A 17,526-nucleotide genomic window follows, 5' to 3' on the forward strand; every position below is an offset into this window, starting at 1 on the left:
ATGGAACCTTTACAGATTAAAGGGGAGGAGGTGCTCGCTGTCTTGAGTCAAATCAGAGTGGATAAATCCCCAGGACCGGACAGGGTATTCCCACGGATCTTGAGGGAAGCTAGTGTTGAACTTGCAGGGGCCCTGGCAGACATATTTAAAATGTCAGTATTCACGGGGGAGGTGCCGGATGATTGGAGGGTGGCTCATGTTGTTCCGTTGTTTAAAAAAAGTCCCAAAAGAAATCCGGGAAATTATCGGCCAGTAAGTTTGACGTTGGCGGTGGGCAAGTTATTGGAAGGTGTGATAAGGGATAGGATCTACAAATATTTGGATAGACAGGGACTTATTAGGGAGAGTCAACATGGCTTTGTGCGTGGTAGGTCATGTTTGACCAATCTATTAGAGTTTTTCGAGGAGGTTACCAGGAAAGTGGATGAAGGGAAGGCGGTGGATGTTGTCTACCTGGATTTCAGCACGGCCTTTGACAAGGTCCCTCATGGGAGGTTAGTTAGGAAGGTTCAGTCGCTAGGTATACATGGGGAGGTAGTAAATTGGATAAGACACTGGCTCAATGGAAGAACGATGTGGAGCTGCCGGCGTTGGACTGGGGTAAACACCTCAATGGAAGAAGCCAGAGAGTGGTTGTGGAGGATTGCTTCTCTGAGTGGAGGCCTGTGACTAGTGGTGTGCCGCAGGGATCGGTGTTGGGTCCTTTGTTGTTTGTCATCTATATCAATGATCTGGATGATAATGTGGTCAATTGGATCAGCAAGTTTGCTGATGATACAAAGATTGGAGGTGTAGTGGACAGTGAGGAAGGTTTTCAAAGCTTGCAGAGGGATTTGGACCAACTAGAAAAATGGGCTGAAAAATGGCAAATGGAATTTAACGCAGACAAGTGTGAGATATTGCACTTTGGAAGAACAAACTAAAGAAGAACGTACAGGGTAAATGGTCGGACTCTGAAGAGTGCAGTTGAACAGAGGGATCTGGGAATACAGGTACAGAGTTCCCTAAAAGTGACGTCACAGGTGGATAGGGTCGTAAAGAGTGCCTTTGGTACATTGGCCTTTATAAATCGGAGTATCGAGTATAAAAGTTGGAGTGTTATGGTAAGGTTATATAAGGCATTGGTGAGGCCGAATTTGGAGTATTGTGTACAGTTTTGGTCACCTAGTTACAGGAAGGATGTAAATAAGATTGAAAGAGTGCAGAGAAGGTTCACAAGGATGTTGCCGGGACTTGAGAAGCTGAGTTACAGAGAGAGATTGAATAGGTTGGGACTTTATTCCCTGGAGCGCAAAAGATTGAGGGGAGATTTGATAGAGGTGTATAAGATTTTGATGGGTATAGATAGAGTGAATGCAAGCAGGCTTTTTCCGCTGAGGCTCGGGGAGTAAAAAAAAACCAGAGGGCATGGGTTAAGGGTGAAAGGAGAAAAGTTTAAAGGGAATATTAGGGGGGGGCTTCTTCACGCAGAGAGTGGTGGGAGTGTGGAATGAGCTGCCGGATAAAGTGGTAAATGCGGGGTCACTTTTAACATTTAAGAAAAACTTGGACGGGTTGATGGATGAGAGGGGTGTGGAGGGATATGGTCCAAGTGCAGGTCAGTGGGACTAGGCATAAAATGGTTCGGCACAGACAAGAAGGGCCAAAAGGCCTGTCTCTGAGCTGTAATGTTCTATGGTTCTAAATCCCCAGGACTGGACAGGGTATTCCCTCGGACCTTGAAGGAGACGAGTGTTGAAATTGCAGGGGCCCTGGCAGATATATTTAAAATGTCAGTATCCACGGGTGAGGTGCCGGATGATTGGAGGATAGCACATGTTATTTCGTTGTTTAAAAAAGGCCCAAAAAGTAATGCGGGAAATTATAGGCCGGTAAGGTTGACGTCAGTAGTAGGTAAATTATTGGAAGGAGTACTAAGAGATAGGATCTACAAATATTTGGATAGACAGGGACTTATTAGGGAGAGTCAACATGGCTTTGTGCGTTTTAGGTCATGTTTAACCAATCTATTAGAGTTTTCCGAGGAGGTTACCAGGAAAGTGGATGAAGGGAAGGCAGTGGATGTTGTCTACATGGACTTCAGTAAGGCCTTTGACAAGGTCCCGCATGGGAGGTTAGTTAGGAAGGTTCAGTCGCTAGGTATACATGGAGAGGTAGTAAATTGGATTAGACATTGGCTCAATGGAAGAAGCCAGAGAGTGGTACTGGAGGATTGCTTCTCTGAGTGGAGGCCTGTGACTAGTGGTGTGCCACAGGGATCAGTGCTGGGTCCTTTGTTGTTTGTCATCTATATCAATGATCTGGATGATAATGTGGTGAATTGGATCAGCAAATTTGCTGATGATACAAAGATTGGAGGTGTCGTGGACAGTGAGGAAGGTTTTCAAAGCTTGCAGAGGGATTTGGACCAGCTAGAAACATGGGCTGAAAAATGGCAGATGGAGTTTAATGCAGACAAGTGTGAGGTATTGCACTTTGGAAGGACAAACCAAGGTAGAACATACAAGGTAAATGGTAGGACACTGAAGAGTGCAGTAGAACAGAGGGATCTGGGAATACAGATACATAATTCCCTAAAAGTGGCGTCACAGGTAGATAGGGTCGTAAAGAGTGCTTTTGGTACAATAAAACATAGAACAGTACAGCACAGAACAGGCCCTTCGGCCCACGATGTTGTGCCGAGCTTTGTCTGAAACCAAGATCAAGCTATCCCACTCCCTATCATCCTGGTGTGCTCCATGTGCCTATCCAATAACCGCTTAAATGTTCCTAAAGTGTCTGACTCCACTATCACTGCAGGCAGTCCATTCCACACCCCAACCACTCTCTGCGTAAAGAACCTACCTCTGATATCCTTCCTGTATCTCCCACCACGAACCCTATAGTTATGCTCCCTTGTAATAGCTCCATCCACCCGAGGAAATAGTCTTTGAACGCTCACTCTATCTATCCCCTTCATCATTTTATCAACCTCTATCAAGTCTCCCCTCAGCCTCCTCCGCTCCAGAGAGAACAGCCCTAGCTCCCTCAACGTTTCCTCATAAGACCTACACTCCAAACCAGGCAGCATCCTGGTAAATCTCCTCTGCACCCCCTCCAGCGCTTCCACATCCTTCTCATAGTGAGGCGACCAGAACTGCACACAATATTCCAAATGTGGTCTCACCAAGGTCCTGTACAGTTGCAGCATAACCCCACGGCTCTTAAACTCCAATCCCCTGTTAATAAAAGCTAACACACTATAGGCCTTCTTCACAGCTCTATCCACTTGAGTGGCAACCTTTAGAGATCTGTGGATATGGACCCCAAGATCTCTCTGTTCCTCCACAGTCTTCAGAACCCTACCTTTGACCCTGAAATCCACATTTAAATTAGTCCTACCAAAATGAATCACCTCACATTTGTCAGGGTTAAACTCCATTTGCCATTTTTCAGCCCAGCTTTGCATCCTATCTATGTCTCTTTGCAGCCTACAACAGCCCTCCACCTCATCCACTACTCCACCAATCTTGGTGTCATCAGCAAATTTACTGATACACCCTTCAGCCCCCTCCTCTAAGTCATTAATAAAAATCACAAAGAGCAGAGGACCAAGCACTGATCCCTGTGGCACTCCGCTAGCAACCTGCCTCCAATCCGAAAATTTTCCATCCACCACCACCCTCTGTCTTCGATCAGACAGCCAGTTACCTATCCAATCGGCCAACTTTCCCTCTATCCCACACCTCCTCACTTTCATCATAAGCCGACCATGGGGGACCTTATCAAACGCCTTACTAAAATCCATGTATATGACATCAACTGCCCTACCTTCATCAACACACTTAGTTACCTCCTCAAAAAATTCAATCAAATTTGTGAGGCACGACTTGCCCTTCACGAATCCGTGCTGACTATCCCGCATTAATCCGCATCTTTCTAAATGGTCGTAAATCCCATCCCTAAGGACCTTTTCCATCAATTTACCAACCACCGAAGTAAGACTAACCGGTCTATAATTACCAGGGTCATTTCTATTCCCTTTCTTCAACAGAGGAACAACATTCGCCACTCTCCAGTCCTCTGGCACCATCCCCGTGGACAGCGAGGACCCAAAGATCAAAGCCAAAGGCTCTGCAATCTCATCCCTTGCCTCCCAAAGAATCCTAGGATATATTTCATCGGGCCCAGGGGACTTATCGACCTTCAGTTTATTCAAAACTGCCAGGACATCCTTCCTCCGAACATCTATTTCCTCCAGCCTATTAGCCTGTAACACCTTCTCTTCCTCAAAAACATGGCCCCTCTCCTTGGTGAACACTGAAGAAAAGTATTCATTCATCACCTCGCCTATCTCTACTGACTCCATACACAAGTTCCCACTACTGTCCTTGATCGGCCCTAACCTCACCCTGGTCATTCTTTTATTCCTCACATAAGAGTAAAAAGCCTTGGGGTTTTCCTTGATCCGACCCGCCAAGGACTTCTCATGTCCCCTCCTAGCTCTCTTAAGCCCCTTTTTCAGCTCATTCCTTGCTAACTTGCACCCTCAATCGAGCCATCTGAACCTTGTTTCCTCATCCCTACATAAGCTTCCCTCTTCCTTTTCACAAGACATTCCACCTCTTTCGTGAACCATGGTTCCCTCACTCGGCCATTTCCTCCCTGCCTGACAGGGACATACCTATCAAGGACACCCAGTATTTGTTCCTTGAAAAAGTTCCACTTTTCATTAGTTCCTTTCTCTGACAGTTTCTGTTCCCAACTTATGCCCCCTAATTCTTGCCTAATCGCATCATAATTACCTCTCCCCCAATTGTAAACCTTGCCCTGCCGTACGGCCCTATCCCTCTCCATTGCAATAACAAAAGACACCGAATTGTGGTCACTATCTCCAAAGTGCTCTCCCACAACCAAATCTAACACTTGGCCCGGTTCATTTCCCAGTACCAAATCCAATGTGGCCTCACCTCTTGTCGGCCTATCCATATATTGTGTCAGGAAACCCTCCTGCACACACTGCACAAAAACTGCCCCATCCGAACTATTTGACCTACGAAGGTTCCAATCAATATTTGGAAAGTTAAAGTCCCCCATGACAACTACCCTGCAACCCCCACACATATCCATAATCTGCTTAGCAATTTCTTCCTCCACATCTCTATTACTATTGGCCTTTATAAATCAAAGTATTGAGTATAAGATTTGGAATGTTATGGTGAGGTTGTATAAGACATTGGTGAGGCCGAATTTAGAGTAGTGTGTGCAGTTTTGGTCACCTAATTACAGGAAGGATATTAATAAGGTTGAAAGAGTGCAGAGAAGGTTTACAAGGATGTTGCCGGGACTTGAGAAACAGTTACAGAGAAAGGTTGAATAGGTTAGGACTTTATTCCCTGGAGCGTAGAAGAATGAGGGGAGATTTGATAGACATGTATAAAATTATGATGGGTATAGATATAGTGAATGCAAGCAGGCTTTTTCCACTGAGGCTAGGGAGAAAAAAACTAGAGGACATGGGTTAAGGGTGAAGGGGGAAAAGTTTAAAGGGAATATTAAGGGGAGCTTCTTCACACAGAGTGGTGGGAGTGTGGAATGAGCTGCCAGATGAAGTGGTGAATGTGGGCTCACTTTTAACATTTAAGAAAAACTTGGACAGATACATGGATGAGAGGGGTGTGGAGGGATATGGTCCAGGTCAGTGGGACTAGGCAGAAAAATGGTTCGGCACAGCCAAGAAGGGCCAAAAGGCCTGTTTCTGTGCTGTAATGTTCTATGGTTCTATGGTAGAGCTGAGAAACAGCAAGGGGCAAAGAAATGTTACTAGGGGTTGAATATAGACCCCCCAAACTGTAGTGGTAATGTTGGTAATGACATTAAACAGGAAATTTGAGATGCATGCGATAAAGGAATATCTGTAGTTATGGGTAATTTTAATCTGCATATTGATTGGGCAAATCAAATGAGGAACAATACCATAGAGGAGGAATACCTGGAGTGTATACGGGATGATTATCTGGACCAATACATTGAGGAATCAACTTGAGAGCAGGCCATTCTAGACTGGGAATTGTGTAATGAGAAGGGAACAATTGGCAATTTAGTGCGGGGCTCCTTGGGGATGCATGACCATAACATGATAGAATCTAATAAAAGAAACTACGATGAAGTGAGGCATGAGTTGGCTATGAGAGATTGGGAAGCGTTACTTACAGGGATGATGGATGGCTAATGGCAAACATTCAACAAGTTCATGGATGAAATGAAACAATTGTTTATACCTGTCTGGTGCAAAAGTAAAATGGGAAAGGTGGCCAAACTATGGCTTACAAAGGAAATTAGAGACAGTATTAGATCGAAGGAAGAAGCACACAAAATGACCAGAAAAAACAACAGACCTGAGGGTTGGGAGCAGTTTGGAATTCAGCAAAGGAGGACCAGAGGACTGATTATGAAGGAGAAAATAGAGTGCAAGAGTAAGCTTGCTGGGAACATAAAAGCTAACTGCAAAAGTTTCGATAGGTACGCGAGGAAGAAAAAGATTGTTGACAAATGTTGGCCCCTTAGTCAGAAACAGAGGAATTTCTAATGGGGAACAAAGAAATGGCTGACCAACCAAATACATACCTTGGTTCCGTCTTCACAAAGGAGGACACAAATAACATACCAGCAATGTTGGAGAACACAGGCTTCAGTGAGAGGGAGGAACTGAAGGAGATCAGTATTCGTAGAGAAATGGTTTTAGGGAAACTGATGGGATTAAAGGCTGATAAATCCCTTGGGTCTGAATCTACATCAAGAAGTCTAACAACACCAGGTTTATTTGGTAGCAAAAGCCACTAGCTTTCGGAACAGTCTGTCCCTTCGTCGGGTGGGTGAGAGTTCTGATTACAAACAGGACGCAAAGACACAAACTCAATTTCCATGAATAATGATTGGAATGTGAGTCTTTACAGTTAATCAAGTCTTAAAGGTACAGACAATGTGAGTGGAGAGAGCATTAAGCACAGGTTAAAGAGATGTGTATTGTCTCCAGACAGGACAGCTAGTGAGATTTTGCACATCCAGGCAGGTTGTGGGGGTTATAGATAGTGTGACATGAACCCAATATCCCGGTTGAGGCCGTCCTCATGTGTGCGGAACCTGGCTATCAATCTCTGCTCAGCGACTCTGCGCTCTTGTGTGTCATGAAGGCCGCCTTGGAGAACGCTTACACGGAGATCAGAGGCTGAATGCCCGTGACCGCTGAAGTGCTCCCCAACAGGGAGAGAACAGTCTTGCCTGGTGATTGTTGAGCTGTGTTCATTCATCCGTTGTCGCAGCGTCTGCATGGTTTCCCCAATGTACCATGCCTCGGGACATCCTTTCCTGCATTGAGTTCCTCCTTTGAGTTGGATGATCAGCCATGATCGTAATGAATGGTGGAGCAGGCTCGAAGGGCCAAATGGCCGCCTCCTGCTCCTATCTTTTATGTTTCTATGTTTCCAAAATACTATAGACTCTGGAATAGTTCCTACAGATTGGAGGGTAGCTAATGTAACCCCACTATTTAACAAGGGAGGTACAGAAAAAAAAGAGGGAATTATAAACCACTAAGCCTGACGTCAGTAGTGGGGAAATTCTAGGGTCCATTATCGAAGATTTTATAGCAAAACGCTTGGAAAACAGTGGCAGGATCGGGCAGAGTCAGCATGGATTTATGAAAGGGAAATGATGCTTGACAAATCTTCTGGAATTCTTTGAGGATGTAACTGGTAGAGTTAGAACATAGAACATTACAGCGCAGTACAGGCCCTTCGGCCCTCGATGTTGCGCCGACCAGTGGAACCAATCTAAAGCCCCTCTAATCTACACTATTCCAATATCATCCATATGTTTATCCAATAACCATTTGAATGCTCTTAATGTTGACAAGTCCACTACAGCTGCAGGCAGGGCATTCCACGCCTTTACTACTCTGAGTAAAGAACCTACCTCTAACATCGGTCCTATATCTCTCACCCCTCAATTTAAAGCTATGTCCCCTCGTGCTAGCTATCACCATCCGAGAAAAAAGGCTCTCACTATCCACCCTATCTAATCCTCTGATCATCTTGTATGCCTCTATTAAGTCACCTCTTAACCTTCTTCTCTCTAACAAAAACAACCTCAAGCCCCTCAGCCTTTCCTCATACGATTTTCCCACCATACCAGGCAACATCCTGGTAAATCTCCTCTGCACCCTTTCCAACACTTCCACATCTTTCCTACAATACGGCAACCAGAACTGTACGCAATACTCCAAATGCGGCCGCATCAGAGTTTTGTACAGTTGCAGCATGACCTCCTGGCTCCGAAACTCAATCCCTCTACCAATAAAAGCTAACACACCGTACGCCTTCTTAACAACCCTATCAACCTGGGTGTCAACTTTCAGGGATCTATGCACATGGACACCCAGATCCCTCTGTTCATCCACACTACCAAGTATATTACCATTAGCCCAATACTCTGTATTCCTGTTAATCCTTCCAAAGTGAATCACCTCACACTTTTCTGCATTAAACTCCATTTGCCACCCCTCAGCCCAGCTCTGCAGCTTATCTATGTCCCTCTGAAACCTGCCACTTCCCTCCGCACTGTCTACAACTCCACCGACTTTAGTGTCATCTGCAAATTTACTAATCCTTCCACGCCCTCATCCAGGTCATTAATAAAAATGACAAACAGCAGTGGCACCAAAACAGATCCTTGCGGTACACCACTATTAACTGAACTCCAGGATGAATATTTCCCATCAACCACCACCCTTTGTTTTCTTACAGTTAGCCAATTCCTGATCCAAACCACTAAATCACCCTCAATCCCATGTGTCCGTATTTTCTGCAAAAGCTTACCATGGGGAATCTTATCAACCGCTTTACCCTCATCCACCTCTTTGGTCACCTTCTCAAAGAACTCAATAAGGTTTGTGAGGCACGACCTACCCTTCACAAAACAGTGTTGACTATCCCTAATCAAATTATTCCTTTCCAGGTGATTATAAATCCTATCTCTTATAATCCTTTCCAAAACTTTGCCCACAACAGAAGTAAGGCTCACTGGTCTATAATTACCAGGGTTGTCCCTACTCCCCTTCTTGAACAAGGGGACAACATTTGCTATCCTCCAGTCTTCTGGCACTGTTCCTATAGACAATGACGACACAAAGATCAAAGCCAAAGGCTCTGCAATCTCCTCTCTAGCCTCCCAGAGAATCCTAGGATAAATCCCATCCGGCCCAGGGGACTTATCTATTTTTACCCTTTCCAGAATTGCCAACATCTCCTCCTTATGAACATCAATCCCAACCAGTCCAACAGCCTGCATCTCAGTACTCCCCTCGACAACACTGTCCCTCTCCAGTGCGAATACCGATGAAAAATAGCCTCTCCTATCTCTTCAGACTCCACGCACAACTTCCCACTACTGTCCTTGACTGGCCCTAATCTTACCCTAGTCATTCTTTTACTCCTGACATACCTATAGAAAGCTTTAGGGTTTTCCTTGATCCTACCTGCCAAAGACTTCTCATGTCCCCTCCTGGCTCTTCTTAACTCTTTCTTAAGGTCCTTCCTGGCTAACTTGTAACTCTCAAGTGCCCTAACTGAGCCTTCATGTCTCATCTTAACACAAGTCTCCTTCTTCCTCTTCACAAGAGATTCAACCTCCTTAGTAAACCACGGTTCCCTCACACGTCCACTTCCTCCCTGCCTGACAGGTACATATTTATCAAGTTGATGAGGGAAGCCAGTGGATGAGGTTTATTTGGATTCTCAGAAGGCTTTGGACAAAGTCTCATATAAGAGATTCGCGTGTAAATAAAGCACATGGAGTTGGGGGTGGTGTGTTGAGATGGATAGAAAACTGGTTGGCAGACGGGAAACAAAGTAGGAATAAATGGGCTTTTTTCCCCAAATGGCAGACTGACTAGTGGGGTACTGCAGGGATCAGTGCTGGGATCCAAGCTATTCACTCAATATATTAATGATTTAGATGAGGGAACTAAATGTAATATCTCCAAACTTCAGATGACACAAAGCTGGCTGGGAAGGTGAGCTGCAAGGAGGATGCAGAGATCCTTCAGTGAGATTTGGACAAGCTGCGTAAGTGGGCAAGTGCATGGCAAGTGCAATATAATGTGGATAAATGTGAAGTTTAGTAGCAAAAATGGGAAGGCAAATTACTATCTGAATGGCCATAAATTAGGAGAGGGGAATGTGCAACGAGACCTGGGTGTCCTCATACACCAATCGCTGAAGGTAAGCATGCAGGTGCAGCAGGCAGTAAAAAAGGCAAATGGTATGTTGACCTTCATAGCGAGAGGATTCGAGTACAGGAGCAGGGATGTCTTAATGCAATTACACAAGGCCTTCGTAAGGCCACACCAGGAGTATTGTGTGCAGTCTTGGTCTCTTTACGCAGAGAGTGGTTGGGGTGTGGAATGGACTGCCTGCTGTGATAGTGGAGTCGGACACTTTAGGAACTTTCAAGCGGTTATTGGATAGGCACATGGAGCACACCAGAATGATAGGGAGTGGGATAGCTTGATCTTGGTTTCGGACAAAGCTCGGCACAACATCAAGGGCCTGTACTGTGCTATACTGTTCTATGTTCTATGAGGAAGAATGTTTTTGGTCTAGCGGGAGTGCAATGGAGGTTTATCAGAATGATTCCTGGAATGGCAGGACTGATGTATGAGCATAGATTGAGTTGGTTAGGATTGTATTCGCTGGAGTTCAGAAGAGTGAGGGGGGGATCTCAGAAACCTATAAAATTCTAACAGGGCTAGATAGGACAGATGCAAGAGTGTTCCCAACAGTGGATGTGTCCAGAACCTGGGGTCATAGTCTAAGGATAAGGGTAAGGGTAAATCATATAGGACAGCGATGAGGAGAAATTTCTTCACCCAGAGTGGTGAGCCTGTGGAATTCTCCATCATAGATACTGGTTGAAGCCAAAACAAAACTTTAGAGAGAGTGCAGAGAAAGTTTACCAGGATGTTGCCAGGTATGGAGGGTCTTAGCTACGAGGAGAGATTGGGTAAACTGGGCTTGTTCTCCCTGGAAAGACGGAGAATGAGGGGAGACCTAATAGAGGTGTACAAAATTATGAAGGGTATAGATAGGTTGAACAGTGGGAAGCTTTTTCCCAGGTCGGAGGTGACGATCACGAGGGGTCACGGGCTCAAGGTGAGAGGGGCAAGGTATAACTCAGGTATCAGAGGGATATTTTTTTTTTTTACACAGAGTGGTGGGGGCCTAGAATGCGCTGCCAAGTAGGGTGGTGGAGGCAGACACGCTGGCATCGTTTAAGACTTACCTGGATAGTCACATGAGCAGTCTGGGAATGGAGGGATACAAACGAATGGTCTAGTTGGACCAATGAGCGGCACAGGCTTGGAGGGCCGAAGGGCCTGTTTCCTGTGCTGTACTGTTCTTTGTCATTGAATGTTTTCAAGAAGCAGTTAGATATAGCACTTGAGGAGAAGGGGGTCAAAAGATATGGGGGGGGGGGGGAAGGTGGGATCAGGCTATTGAGTTGGATGATCAGCCATGGTCAAAATGAATGGCAGAGCAGGCTCAATGGGCTAAACGGCCACACCCTGCTCCTACTTTCTATGTTTCTCTGACTCAATGCTCGCTGAAAAGGTCAAGCCACCATTGCAAAAAAAAAAGCTAATAAGAAAACAAAAAAGGAATGAGATTGGACGGACCATCTGCATCAATCTAAGCACGGGAAACATCAAAGGCAAACCCAGCCCTGTCGAGCCTGCAAAGTCCTCCTTACTAACATCTGGGGATTTGTGCCAAAATTGGGAGAGCTGTCTCAGAGGCGAGTCAAGCAACAGCGTGACATAGTCATTCTCTCAAAATCATACCTTACAGATAATGTCCTATACACCACCATCACTATCTCTGGGAATGTCCCATGTCACCAGCAGGACAGACCCAACAGAGGCAGCAGGCGGCACAATGGTATACAGCTGGGAGTCCTCATCATTGACTTTGGACCCAATGAAGTCTCACAACACCAAGTCAAACATGGGCAAGGAAATCTCCTGCTGATTTCCACGTGCTATCCCCCCCTCAGCTGAAGACTCAGTATTCCTCCAAGCTGAACACCACTTGGAGGAAGCACTGAGAGCCGTAAGGCAGAATGTACTCTGCGTGGGGGATTTCAATGTCCATCACCAATGTTAGCTCAGTAGCATCACCACAAAGCGAGCTGGTCGGATCCTAAAGGACATCACTGCTAGACTGCCAACATTGCAGGTAGTGAGGAAACCCACAAGAGGGAAAAACACATTTGATCTTTCTCACCAACCTGCCTGCCACAGATGCATCTGTCCATGACAGTATCGGTAGGAGTGACCAGTGCACAGTCCTTGTCGAGACAAAGTCCGATCTTCATATTGAGGATACCCTCCATTGTGTTGTGTGGACAAATCTAGCAACTCAAGACTGGGCATCCATGAGGCACTGTGGGCCATCACAGCAGCAAGAAAATTTTACTTAACCCCAATGTGTAACCTCATGGCCCGATATATCCCCCACTCTACCATTAGCACCAAGCCACGGCATCAACCCTGGTTCAATGGAGAATGTAGGAGGGCATGCCAGGAGCAACACCAGGCGTACCCAAAAATGAAGTGTCAACCTGTGAAGCTACAACACCGGTCATCCTGCATGCCAAACAGCATAAGCAGCAAGTGCTAGACAGAGCTAAGTGATCCCACAACCAAGGGATCAGGTCCAAGCTCTGCAGTCCTGCCACTTCCAGCCGTGAATGGTGGTGGACAATTAACCAACTCACTGGATGAGGAGACTCCACAAATATCCCCATCCTCAATGATGGAGGAGCCCAACACATCAATGCAAAAGATTTGTAAGAAGAAGTGCTGAATGGATGATCCATCTCGACCTCTTCTGGAGGTCCCCAGCATCATAGACGTTAGTCTTCAGCCAATTCGGTTCATCCCACATGATAACAGGACAAATCCAACCCAGCCAATTACCACCCCATCAGTTTACTCTCGATAACCAGTAAAGCGAGAGACCGTGCTATCAAGCATCACTTACTGAACAATAACCTGCTCACTGACACTCATTTTGAGTTCCACTAAGGTCACTCAGCTCCTGACCTCATTTACAGTCTTGGTCAAATATGGTCAAAAAAGATCTAAACTCCAGAGGTGAGGTGAGATAAACTGCTTTTAACATCAAGGCAGTATCAAAACCGAAACCGAGGGAAAATCCTCTGCTAGTTGGAGTCATACCTGGCACAAAGGAAGATACTTGTGGTGTGTGGAGGTCAATAATCTCAGCTCCAGGACACCACTGGAGGAGTTCCTCAGGGTAGTGTCCTCGACCCAGCCATCTTCAGCTGCTTCATCAATCACCTTCCTTCCATAAAGGTCAGAAGTGAGGATGTTCACTGATGATTGCACAACGTTCAGCACCGTTCACAACTCCTCAGGTACTGAAGCAGCCCATGTCCAAATGCAGAAAGACCTGGACAATATCCAGTCTTGGGCTGACAAGTTGCAAGAAACATTCATGACACACAAGTGCCGGGCGATGGTCATCTCCAACAAGAGAATCTAACCCTATCAATCCCCAATTGGTGGCATGATGACACAGTGGTTAGCACCTCTGTGCCTACACCTCAGGGATCAAAGCATTCAAGACAGCCCACCAGCACGTTCTGAAGGGCAACTAGGCATGGGCAATAAATGTTGGCTAGTGACGCCCATATCCCGTAAATATGTGTGCGCCCAAGATTAATTAAACAGCAGGAAGGGTTAATAGAGACAGTTTGTTTTATGTGAACTGAGATAAGAGGGTACAGGTGTTAGATTTATGCATTTGAGGGAGAAGGGAGTGGATGCTTATGATGAAAGATTTAGATTTTAAAAATGGAGGAAGCTCAAGTGAAGCATCAACAGTGGGCATGGGCTCATTGGGTCAAATCTGTGCTCCATTTCCTATGTAATCCTATGCAACGTAACTAGAGACTTTCAGAGCTTGGGGACATGTGAGCCATGGCCCATCACTTATAACTGTTCCAGATACATAGCTATAATAACTGCTATAAACTCATCACTGGCATCCAGGAATTCTCAATTAACAGCAGCTATCTGCCGAAAAAAAATCTTTGAAATCACTTTCCATTGTCACAAATTTTGCAGGCATGACCACCCCGCGTCTCTCTCTCTCTTCTCCCCCCGCCCAAAAATGCAAAGCTCTAATATATCAAACCAAAAGTGTGGAAGGGAATCTCAGAATAGGGCCAGGGAGGAGTCCATTTGACTGAGTGCCCTAGCAGCAATCAAGTTTGCTCCACTTCCTATTTCTTTCCTTCTATCCCTACACTTTTTTCTATTAAATTTTTATCCAATTCCCTTTTGAAAACGACACCTGAACTGTTCAGACTTCTCCATCAGGTTGTGCATTACAAATCCTAACCAAAATAACCTTTCTTTTTGCCCCACCCACCTCTGCTTCTTTTGTCAATCACTTTAAATCTGTGTCCTCTGGTTAATGACGATTCAGTCATTGAAACCTCTTACTCGACATGCCTGTCTAAACCCTACCCCATGTTATACACCAGGAGCAAATCTGCTCTTATCCTTCTCTGCTCTGAGATCAAGCACAGCTTCTCCACTTTGGCCACATGATTGCAATAGCCCATTCCTGGAACTATTCTAACAAATCTGTTCTGTACCTTCTTCAAAGTCTTCATCTCCTTCCTAAAGTGTGGGGCCCAGAATTGGACACAATACTGTGGGGACTGACTTATTGGGTGGAATTTTCCGCTCCTGCCGCATTTTCCAGCCCCACCCCCTCCATGACAGGGCCATAAAATTCACCCGGTTGTTTTATATTGTTTTAGCTTCTTGATTTTAACCTAAGAACATAGAAGGGAGGAGAAAGAAAAAATGGAAACACAGTACAGGGTGATGGGGGAGGAAAAGAGAAGAATGAATTAACTCGGTTTTGATGACACCCAAAATCTCCAGCATTCCTTTTCTAAAAGTTTCGCTGAAACTTAACATTCTTCCACCTTTCTTGAAGGTTGTAATTTGCTCGAGTCTAGTTCCCTGGGCAGTAGCTCCACATCCAAATACTGGTTTAGCCTACAGAACAACTATCAGGAACAGGAGGACAGACAAAAACTTATTGCCACACTTCAAAACCCAACCAGGAGATTAATAAAACCAGCAGACATCAGGACCTGAGTCTGGAACCTTACTGATCACTATGCCTCACTAAGGTGTTGATACCTTTGTACATTAACTTAAGTTTTTTTAAAAACCCAACCATTTTTTCAGTCAACACGAGACAGAGCTTAGGCTGACACTATACCAGTCATTATGGATTGGTCATGTTTGGTCACTTTAACATGGAAAGGACAAATAAGGACATCTCAATATTGCACACCTCATGAATCACTTGTAGTGTACTCATTTATGGACTAGCACAAACATATAAAGATCAAAGTCCAGCTGGTCCATCAAATCTACCCCATATCACAAAGGTTCAATCATGGTTAAGCACTCCGTCCCTATCTCCTTTTGTTCGGTGCTACCTAATCTCTCGGGTGAGGCAAAGGCTTAAAAAAAGACAAAGAATATTTTAAAATTCTTTTTTGATTCAGTTCTGGACAGAGGCTGGAAGCTACACCGAACTGAGGAAGAAGTTCTACAACAGCCAAATGGACAACAAATCGGTACTAAAGGTGACTTTTAGGGCCATTTATTTATCCATCATTTGTAAGAATGAGCTCTCAAATTACATTTCTTCACACTTACCACGTTTATCCAGCACAAAGTCTCCAGGACAGAACTCATTATTATCCACATGATGAACTGGCAGTAAGTCATTGGATCGAATATTTTTCTCCACTGTCCCATCCTGCCACATGACATCCACACTGGTGCTGGTCTTCAGAATCTCCACAGCAATTCTAGGGAAGGACTGAAAATTAGAGCTTGGAATAGGCCGATTCTCAAACCCAACGAGCAGTTGAGTTAAGCGGAACCCCAAGAGACTGACATCAGCAGGTTCCGACGCATTGAAGTTGGTCACCACATACAAGGAAAAACTGGAAGCAGCAAATTTACAATTAAGCCCAAAAGGGGCCTGTAAAAAAGGATAAAGGGGCTGCTCCCTAAGGCTGGAGCAAGTCAAGAGCTATATTTGATTTGCTAGGTTACGTTGAAACAACTTCATTGCAACTACACTTGATCACACAGCAGCTTGGATCAGGATGCAGAGTTTACTACCTTGAGGGATCAGACCAAGAGGATATACAGACAAAAGAGTTGGTGTAAAGTAGTGGAGTTTGAGTGGATGATCTGTTAATTTAGGGCCTGAAGTGGGATAATAAGAGGATAGCGAATGTGGTCCCATTGTTTAAGATGGGTAGCAGGGATAACCCAGGAAATTATAGGCCGGTGAGCTTGACGTCCGTGGTAGGGAAGTTGTTGGAGAGGATTCTTAGAGACAGGATGTATGTGCATTTAGAACGGAACAATCTCATTAGTGACAGACAGCATGGTTGTGTAAGAGGGAGGTCGTGCCTTACAAATTTGGTGGAGTTTTTTGAGGAAGTGACAAAAACGGTTGATGAAGGAAGGGCCGTGGATGTTGTCTAGATGGATTTCAGTAAGGCATTTGACAAAGTCCCACATGGCAGGTTGGTTAAGAAGGTTAAGGCTCATGGGATACAAGGAGAAGTGGCTAGATGGGTGGAGAACTGGCTTGGCCATAGGAGACAGAGGGTAGTGGTCAAAGGGTCTTTTTCCGGCTGGAGGTCTGTGACCAGTGGTGTTCCCCCAGGGCTCTGTACTGGGACCTCTGCTATTTGTGATATATATAAATGATTTGGAAGAAGGTGTAACTGGTGTAATCAGCAAGTTTGCAGATGACACGAAGATGGCTGGACTTGCGGATAGCGAAGAGCATTATCGGGCAATACAGCAGGATATAGATAGGCTGGAAAATTGGGCGGAGAGGTGGCAGATGGAGTTTAATCCGGATAAATGCGAAGTGATGCATTTTGGAAGAAATAATGTAGGGAGGAGTTATACAATAAATGGCAGAGTCATCAGGAGTATAGAAACACAGAGGGACCTAGGTGTGCAAGTCCACAAATCCTTGAAGGTGGCAACACAGGTGGAGAAGGTGGTGAAGAAGGCATATGGTATGCTTGCCTTTATAGGACGGGGTATAGAGTATAAAAGCTGGAGTCTGATGATGCAGCTGTATAGAACGCTGGTTAGGCCACATTTGGAGTACTGCGTCCAGTTCTGGTCGCCGCACTACCAGAAGGACGTGGAGGTGTTAGAGAGAGTGCAGAGAAGGTTTACCAGGATGTTGCCTGGTATGGAGGGGCTTAGTTATGAGGAGAGATTGGGTAAACTGGGGTTGTTCTCCCTGGAAAGACGGAGAATGAGGGGAGATCTAATAGAGGTGTACAAGATTATGAAGGGTATAGATAGGGTGAACAGTGGGAAGTTTTTTC

General features: G+C 45.2%; 1 protein-coding gene across 2 annotated transcripts in view; it reads right to left on the bottom strand.

Moving 5' to 3' along the window:
- The window catches only part of ube2o (ubiquitin-conjugating enzyme E2O), a 221,030-nt gene that overhangs the window by 69,678 nt on the left and 133,826 nt on the right, over positions 1–17,526 (bottom strand). For both annotated transcript variants that reach the window (XM_078225883.1, XM_078225882.1), the window contains one exon: positions 15,812–15,966. In XM_078225883.1, coding sequence (XP_078082009.1) covers positions 15,812–15,966 — 155 coding nt within the window. The remainder of the gene's footprint in view (positions 1–15,811; positions 15,967–17,526) is intronic.

The sequence above is a fragment of the Mustelus asterias genome, chromosome 12, assembly GCF_964213995.1.
Source record: "Mustelus asterias chromosome 12, sMusAst1.hap1.1, whole genome shotgun sequence".
NCBI classification, from domain to species: Eukaryota; Metazoa; Chordata; class Chondrichthyes; order Carcharhiniformes; family Triakidae; genus Mustelus; species Mustelus asterias.